The sequence below is a fragment of the Nematolebias whitei genome, chromosome 3, assembly GCF_014905685.2.
Source record: "Nematolebias whitei isolate Nwh7 chromosome 3, NemWhi1, whole genome shotgun sequence".
NCBI classification, from domain to species: Eukaryota; Metazoa; Chordata; class Actinopteri; order Cyprinodontiformes; family Rivulidae; genus Nematolebias; species Nematolebias whitei.
This window is the reverse complement of record NC_056500.1, coordinates 55,265,855-55,275,400: the sequence shown is the minus strand read 5'-3', so window position 1 is coordinate 55,275,400 and position 9,546 is coordinate 55,265,855. Positions and strand designations below refer to the sequence as shown.

General features: G+C 44.1%; 1 protein-coding gene across 1 annotated transcript in view; it reads left to right on the top strand.

Annotated features, from left to right (window-relative positions):
* The window catches only part of evi5b (ecotropic viral integration site 5b), a 111,873-nt gene extending 105,977 nt beyond the window's left edge, over positions 1-5,896 (top strand). Inside the window, exons 18-19 of the mRNA XM_037675041.1 lie at positions 2,256-2,351; positions 5,618-5,896. Coding sequence (XP_037530969.1) covers positions 2,256-2,351; positions 5,618-5,896 — 375 coding nt within the window. The remainder of the gene's footprint in view (positions 1-2,255; positions 2,352-5,617) is intronic.
* Positions 5,897-9,546: the final 3,650 nt, after the last annotated feature.

Below are 9,546 nucleotides of genomic sequence, written 5' to 3'. Positions count from 1 at the left end.
TGGAAAAAAGAGCAAAAGGTGAACAAATTCTTTTCACCAAGACATTTACCTCACAACAGTACTATACCATAAGAAGTGATATGCTCCAGCGTTGAATCACACTGGACTGCAGCCTTAAGTAGATGGAGAGGCTCATCAGGCTGATGGCCGCCAGGTGTTAGTAATCAGCAGCCATCAGCAAGGCAGGCTGCAGGCAGTGGGACCCTTACAGCCGGTGTCCTTCAAACAGGTTTTTAAAAATCACTGCAGCTCAAAAAAAACACACAAAAGGCGCGTGTGACACAACCAAAAGTGAATGTTTTCAACAGACCGAGTCCAGTGGGAAACCTCACTCTCAACCTAAGTTGTGCGCTGCACCCTCTGACCGCAGCGGCAGCAAACGTGCGCCCCCGCGGTAGCCTTCGCCGAAGCTGCACCGCATGGCCTCGGGCACGTGTGCCTCCCCTCAGCGCACGCCAGCTCACATCAGTACGGATGTGAGCCCGCAGCCTGAGCGTGGCACAGAGGTGCCTTCAGGGCCCTTTCGAAAAAGCCTCACCTTGGGTTGCTCGGAGCACGCCTTCGCAGCACATGATGGCGGTAGAGGCTGTAAACCCTGTTGACGTCCGTAAAAAACATGACGTAGCACGGAGACGCGCGTCCACTCCCCGAACATTACGCGGAGTGGCAGCGAGCGTGCGCTCTAGACAGATGGATGAACCGCCTTATCAGCAGGGGATACACGCTGCAGTTCGCAGCTCAACCCCCCTGTGCTTTGACAAGATGTTTTTGGCGCAAGCGGGCGCTTCTTATGGTGTTTGACTGGACCCAGTGAGGCGGAGACTGCATCTGCTTCGCTCTTAACCCACCAGTGACGGCTCTTAAAGGGCGAAGCCTATACAAAATAGAACGTTGGTTACGTACTGTAACCCCAGATTCTATGAGTATAGGCGTAGCCCTTTAAGCGTCGGGCCTCACTGGCTCCTAAATGGCTAAAGAAAAAGCTATTTGGGAGCCGATTACCCGCTCTTAACGTAATTTATACGGACCCGGTGGGGCCCACACAACAGGTGGGCGTGGACTAATTTTTTCAGTGCGATGCTTTGCATGATGGGATAAACCCACTAGCGACAGCCTTAAAGGGCTACGCCTATACTCATAGAATCTGGGGTTACAGTACGTAACCAACGTTTTCCCCCAACATCTGTCACTTTGGTTACCCGCCATCCTTTGTAGCGAGAGCAGTTTTCAACAGTTTGTCTAGTACTTCACATCTATTATGACAAGCTAAACGTTTGGCGCTTCTGTAGAGTCTTCAGATTTAACAATGCACTGCCCAAAGGTGAAGCTAAACAATAATGTTTTTGGCCATGTGTTTCTTTTTGTCTGATATCAAAGTATCTCAAACAACTGGACAAACGTTAATGAAACTTATAGAATATAGTCAGTGGGCGTACACCTACAACTGATTTATGGTTGTAGCTGAGAGCCATTCACAACACGTACTCTGAGCATGACATTGTGCTGATTAGGTGTTCAAGGTTTGACCAAAACGTTTTCAACTCCATCGTTTCTCAACACAAGTTGATCTCTGAACTCTGGCATGAAAGGTAGAGAGCAGTATGAATTCCATCAAGGGCCTTTTTCAACTGTGCTTTAAATTCATTCATTCAACCTTTATTTAGACAGGTAAATCCCATTGAGTCTTGAGGACTCCTTTACAAGAGAGACCTGATAAATGATGCTAGACTTGTCTTCTTCACCAGTTTTTGTCCCCAAACATGGAGCTAAGAGGGAGAATTGGAAACACCTTCTGTGGATGTTGTGAGCGCGATAACTTGAAAAACAAGTGAGGTTACCAACGTCCATGTTGGTGTGTGACTGCACCTAGGTGTAAGAAAGGTCACCGTCCAAAATTGGCTTGCTGCTTCAAAACCTAAGATGGCTGCCACCATATATATATAACTATTCTTTCTCGTTTTATATTACTTAAAAGTGTTGTTTTCAAATTGTAGTTGTGGCTGAAGATAAATCTATGGCAGCCAAGGCCCCCATTGGTCACCCCTTGGCTCTGCCATTGCTCCTGGTGGTGGATAAGTTACTTCCTCTACTCACCAGGATCCATCTCTCTGCGTCGCCTCAGACATGCCAGAAGAAAAAACATTATCTCTTTAATTTCGTTTCATTCCAGAAAAACTCATCTGTGGGGGGGGGGGGGGGGGTTCAGCTTTTTCAAGCTGTATCTGTTTGTACTGAATGTCTTCATCTCCCAACAGAAAGAAGAAGGAAAGGTCCAAGGCCAGCTGAACCACACAGACTCCAGCCAGTACATCCGGGATCTCCAAGACCAGATCACAGAGCTGAAACATGAGGTGAGTCACCAAAATGTCTTTTTGTTGTTTCTTCCTGAAAGTAAAGTTCTTGTCCTCCCGGTCACTGCAGAGAGAAGCAGCAGAACAAGAAGGGCATTAAACTACATTTCTCTCATGTTACTGAATACAAAAATAAACTTTGTTGATGCCAAATACCTGCTCCATCTCTAGTAGCATATTTGCTACTTCCTAATGATCTTTTTGACCTTTTTTAATGTCTTTGTGTGTGTGTAGAGTTAGTTTGTTGGTACCACGTCTTTGATGCAGAGTTTATGTTTCCTCAGGTTTGACTCTGAGCCCTACAGATTAGTAGAAGTGTTAACTACGCACAAAGACTTCCTGTGCAGATTTGACAGCACACGTTTTGCAGATAGCATCAAAAACCATGTTTTTCTCTGACGATATGAAAACCAGTTGCAGCGTAGGTCCAAGGTAACGGAAAGTCACAGCACAAAAATAATTAGTATCTCAGTAAAATGTGATTAATGCAGCTATGTGTAAGGTGCCTGTCTGTGTGTGTGTTGGGGCGGGGGGGGGGGGGATCATGGCTAAAAGATGAGGGAAACAGGAAGACACCGCTTGAAGATTTTTATCAGTCATTCCAAAAAGAAAGGAAACAACAAGCCGAACGTTTCAGGCTGCAGAGTCTGTCTGCCCTAAGATAGTACGGAAATATTTTAATTCAATTCACTTCACTTTATTTATAGAACGCCAGGTCACAACAGAAGTCGTCTCAGGGACTGAACAGAAACATTCATATATAAAATAATAATTTAACATTTATCTGAGGAGCAGCTTTGACTTTAACTCCATCACAGACTCTCATGCAAACATGAAGGCGACAGTGGAAAGAAACAACTCCCTCGGGAGGAAGAAACTTTTAGCAGAACCAGCTCAGGACAAGTGTCCATCTGCTTCAACCAGCTGGGTTTGAGAGGAACAGATACACAATGGCAGGTCAAGAATCACATGTTAAGATAGAAATAGTATCAAATGAAAACGATTCAAATTTAACAATTCATTTAAGGAAATGAGGTCAGTTTGTCCTCCAGTAGTCTAAGCTTAGGACCATGACAAGACAACTCTATAGGATTCATCAAAAAGGAAACACTTGGGCCCAGTCTCAAAACTGGACAATGTGTCAGCCCTGCAGCCAAACTGGTTCAGGAAAAAGGTTTGTAGGCTCAGTCTTCAGGTAGATGACGACAAAGCACTTGGCTTGAAAAGCAGCAATGAAGGCTGCTTATGGGACAGAGACACTGGTCCAGATGAAACAATTTAACATTTTTTGTTGTTTATTATGATCAGCTGCATCAAATGCAGCACTGAGGTCTGACAGGACCAGTGCAGACACCTGTCCATTGTCGGAGGCCACGAGAATATCATTAGTGACTTTCACCAGTGCACATTCTGTGCTTTAAACAAGCTGATCAGTAAGAAGGAGAACATTCTAGAGTTTAGTCATAACTGGAGGGTCAAGTCTCTTTAGAAACTAGACCTGGCATCAACATGTGAACAGATGATTCTGGTGGACCTGAGGACATTCCAGAGGGTCTGGCAGTAAACCAGTTCAAACCAGATGTTTAGAAATAAAAACTCAATCTGACATTACATCAGACTAAACCTTTCCTGTTTTTGCTCAGTTGGGATTCTCAGAATTATTTGTATTTTTATGACTTTCTGTAAAGTCACAAGTTTCCACCCAGTTGCTTCATATGTGGTGGTGGTGTCTGTAAATGTGGGTCAAAGGTTTGGGGTCTTCAGCAGTCAACGGCAGCTTGCTGGATTGTGTCCCTCTCCTCCTGACACAACTGCTGGAGCTGGCTCAGGTTTTCAGCTCCGTCCACAAAGTTCTTATGAGGCTGAGATCAGGGCTCTGTGATGGCCACTCCAAGTCATTGACCTTATTGACCTTCAGACATTAACCTGGCTGCATGCTGGGGGACATTGTCCATCCGAAGAACCATTCATGGCCGGGCTTTAACTTCCTGTTTGGTGTCTTCAGCTGTTGCTTCAACATTTCCACGTGAAGTTCTTTCCTCTTGATGCCATCTATTCTGTGAAGTGCACCAGTCCCTCCTGCAACTAAACAGCCCCACAACATGATGCTGCCACCCCCATACTTCACAGCTCAGATGGTGTTCTCAGCTTCTTCCCTTTTTCCTCCAAATGTAACGAAGGTCGTTGTCTTCATCGACCACAATAGAACATAAAACATCCAAGGGGGTGTTTTTATAAGTACAAGTAAAAGAAGAGGAAAAGCTGAAGCAGTTACCAGTAGACCACAAGCTAAAACAAACTAAACTGTAGCTAAAAGCTAAAATAAACCGAGCAGTAGGTACGTGCTAAAATGATCAATACACCTGTTAAATACTTTGATCTAAACGATAGCTAAAAGATGAAATATGCAGAGCAATAGCTAAAAGCTAAATACCATACCAATTTATTTATAGAGCACTTAAAACAGCAACAAGGCCAACCAAAGTGCTGAACAATAGAAACAAACAGGCACAGCGGACAGGAAAACATCAAATAAAACTAAAGATACAAATAGCAGTGGATAATAAGTAAATGGCCGACACTGTAGACACAGACAGGATCAAAACAAATCACACTGTGTCAAAGGCACGGGAATAAAAGTGGGTTTTCAGGCGAGACTTAAAGACTGTGAGTGTGGGAGCCTGCCTGACACGCAGTGGCAACTCATTCCACCGTCTTGGACCTGCAACAGATATAAATAAATATATAAATGTACAAATAAATATAGCATGATTAAGACAATTGTAAAGTGGAAGCAGACTTCAGGGTGAATGTTTGTCTCTGTGTATTTCTATGGAGCTAAATTAATTTTTTGAAAAAATGACGAACATTATGGAACATTTTTTCTGATCAACTTGAACTTCTTGATATAAAAACGTAGTTTAAATTACTGTAGTTTAAATTACAGTAATTTAAATTACTGTAGTTAAAATTACCGTAGTTTAAATTACAGTAGTTTAAATTACAGTAGTTTGACCTCAGTAAACCGAGAGGAACTCCAAACAGGAAAATAACGCTGACTCAGCGGTCACACTGTTTTTGTTGTTTCATCCTTTGCAGCTTCAGTTTATTTGTGTTTAATGAGTCACAAAGAGCTAAATGAAGGAAGTGCAGTCGTTTATTTCACATCCCTCCAGCCTGAAGACACATGCTGCCATTATTAACCTGCACTCCTGCTTTCATGTTTTTAATACAGCTGCTAACACCAATCGTCCCTACTTTTACAGATTTGCTGCTTGAGAGGACCGAGGGGCCTGAGCGGTCAGCCCACCTTTGATGGGATCCATATTGTCAATCACTTCTTGGGGGGGGACGAGCCTTACCAGTCCTCGGACGACGATGGAGCAAAGGACACCTCTGAGCTCCAGCACAGGAGCACCAGGCGGATCAAACTGCACCCAAAGCTCGGGGGTACAGACAGCGAGGACGAGGACGGGGACGAGGACGGGGAGGCCCTCCGGCTCTCTGTGCCTCAGAGCGGCAGCCAGAAATCCACCACTGTGTAACCCACTGAGCCCAGTAGGGGCCGCTTCACAGGAGGGGCCGCTTCACAGGAGGAGCCGCTTCACAGGAGGTGCCTGAATGTCAAAAAGCATCATTTCATGTCATGTGAACCGTGCTCAGAGCTTTTTATGACCTTCATGTGTTTTTGGTCTGTATGACTAAAATGACGACGAGGTCAGAAGGGAATTACACAACATAGACCCCCTGGGGGGGTGGGGGGGTCTGTCTGTCACCCCCTCCCCTCCCTACAGACACAAATAAAACCTTGTGTGGTTTATTATACACTTCATCCAATGAATTTTATATTTTTAAAGGCTTTTCTAAATGAATATCAGGTGCCGTTACTACACTTACTTCCTGTGTGTGTGTGTGTGTGTGTCTGTGTGTGTGTGTGTGTGTGTGTCTCTCTGTGTATGTGTGTGTGTGCGTGTGTGTGTCTCTGTGTGTGTGTGTGTGTGTGTGTCTGTGTTTGTGTGTGTGTGTGTCTCTGTGTGTGTGTGTGTGTGTGTGTGTGTGTGGTATCAGAGCAGCTTCTGTTAGCCGTTGATGACCTGATCATGTTTGGGCCTTCACACACTTCACGGTCAGTGTCGTCTGCAGACATGTAGCTGTAACATCTAGATGTTTTTTTATTTGTTCCTTTTGAACTTGAAAATGGAAAGTGTTGTTGCATATCTGATGTTTAAATGTTTTGTAAAATAAGACAAACGAAGAGGGATGTAAGTTATAGACTGCAGAAATGGTTGGTACCACATCAGATCACTGAAGTACGGACATCAACCATCAGAACAGGACTTGTAAAAATAGCCGGGCTGTCCCTTTAGTGTAGCTAAATGTTTTCTGAGAGTGCGTCTGATTTGTGGCTTCACGCTGACACGAAGCTCATTTTATCCTGAGGTACAAACAACAACCGTCTGATGAATGTTTGTAACTCGTGCAACCAGACGCTCCGAGGAGGAGGTGGAGTCTGAAGGAGGTCCAGTTTGAACACAAACCTTCAGGGACATGAACGTCCAGGAACCGGATGGAGTTCTGGCTCGGAGTGGTCCAGAAAGACTTTGTTCTGTAGACGGCCACGCTGTTTAATGAGAGGAACCACTTTGGCACTTTGAGTCTGCAGTGAGGACAGATGGACAACACTATGGAGCGTTCAACACTCTGAAGACGTGTGTGTGTGTGTGTGTGTGTGTGTGTGCGTGCGTGTGTGTGTGTGAGACAGAGAGAGAGACGTTAATAAAATGTTTGATACAATTTGGGCCTTTTGTATTTTTTTAAATCACCCGTTGATTAAATGAGTCTGTTAGCAAAATATCTGCCATGTTTCTGTCTGAGGGCTGTAGCTGTTCTACAGGCCTGGTGGGTCTTGTTGACCATCGTGGTCCAGATGTTTTCAGGTCTGGACTGCAGGCAGCAGCTGAGCAGTGTCTTGCTGAAACATGCAGGATCTTCCCTGAAAAGACCTCATCTGATGGGAGCCAAGGACACTAATGCACCCCCATACCATCAGAGAGGCAGGCTCAGGGAGGGAGGGATGTTTATAATTTCAAGCAAGAATTTCACATTTCTGTTCATCACACCACAGAACAGTTCTGGCCAGGTGGAGCTTCTTCGTTGCCTGATAGAGCTTTAGGCAGCATGTGTGGATGTGCTCCTGAGCCCAGAACAGAACCAGACCTGTTTTAATGCTGAGGGCCCAAAGATGGCCACCATCCCATACTGACCTTCAGCCTCGTCCTTGGAGCTCAGAGCTTTCTACAGGTTCTAATGTTTTGACGTGAACGAATGAAGACGGGATGTTCTCAGGATGCTCAGCCTCCGACTGAACGCTTCATGCTCCAGCTGCATGTGCACGCTTTTTCAGCCTTTAATGCTCCGTCACAAGATTTTTAAACGAACTTCTGTCATCGGAACCAAATGTATTTATTTGTGCTAAATATAATTTATAGTTAACAGTGAATAATAAGTGGGTTTGACAAACATCCAACCATTTTGTAACAACTGAAGGGAGGGATGGATGGATGGATAGATAAATACTTTATTAATGGGGGGGGGGGGGGGGTTGTTGTTGAAGCATCCAGTAAATGTTAATTATGAAAAAAAGAATCAGAATACTCAGATTTGGAAAGACAATATTGTACTAGATTCATGATTAAACTGAAAGATTTTGCAGCTCTGCTCATAGTATTATTTTTATGTTTAGTTTTTTATTATATAATATTACAATAATATATAATAAGAATATATTATCATATTATATAATATATTATTGTAATATTATATAATATATTATTATTATATTATTATACAGGTCCTTCTAAAAAAATTAGCATATTGTGATAAAGGTCATTATTTTCCATAATGTAATGATAAAAATGAAACTCATATATTTCAGATTCATTGCACACCAACTGAAATATTTTAGGTCTTTAATTGTTTTAATACTGATGATTATGGCATACAGCTCATGAAAACCCAAAATGCCTGTCCCAAAAAATTAGCATATCATGAAAAGGTTCTCTAAACAAGCTATTAACCTAACCATCTGAATCAACGACGTAACTCTAAACACCTGCAAAAGATTCCCGAGGCTTTTAAAAACTCCCAGCCTTGTTCATTACTCAAAACCACAATCATGGGTAAGACTGCCGACCTGACTGCTGTCCAGAAGGCCATCATTGACACCCTCAAGCAAGAGGGTAAGACACAGAAAGAAATTGCTGAACGAATAGGCTGTTCCCAGAGTGCTGTATCAAGGCACCTCAGTGGGAAGTCTGTGGGAAGGGAAAAGTGTGGCAGAAAACGCTGCACAACGAGAAGAGGTGACCGGACCCTGAGGAGGATTGTGGAGAAGGGCCGATTCCAGACCTTGGGGGACCAGCGGAAGCAGTGGACTGAGTCTGGAGTAGAAACATCCAGAGCCACTGTGCACAGGCGTGTGCAGGAAATGGGCTACAGGTGCCGCTTTCCCCAGGTCAAGCCACTTTTGAACAAGAGACTGCGTCAGAAGCATCTCACCTGGGACTGCTGCTGAGTGGTCCAAAGTTATGTTCTCTGATTACAGTAAATTTTGCATTTCCTTTGGAAATCAAGGTCCCAGAGTCTGGAGGAAGAGAGGAGACACAGAATTCACATTGCTTGAGGTCCAGTGTCAAGTTTCCACAGTCACTGGGGTGCCATGTCATCTGCTGGTGTTGGTCCACTGTGTTTTATCAAGGGCAGGGTCAATGCAGCTAGCTATCAGGAGATTTTGGAGCACTTCATGCTTCCATCTGCTGAAATGCTTTATGGAGATGAAGATTTCATTTTTCAGCACGACCTGGCACCTGCTCACAGTGCCAAAACCACTGGTAAATGGTTTACTGACCATGGTATTACTGTGCTCAATTGGCCTGCCAACTCTCCTGACCTGAACCCCATAGAGAACCTGTGGGATATTGTGAAGAGAAAGTTGAGAGACCAAGACCCAACACTCTGGATGAGCTTAAGGCCGCTATCGAAGCATCCTGGGCCTCCATAACACCTCAGCAGTGCCACAGGCTGATTGCCTCCATGCCACGCCGCATTGAAGCAGTCATTCATGCAAAAGGATTCCCGACCAAGTATTGAGTGCATAACTGAACATGATTATTTGAAGGTTGGTGTTTTTTGTATT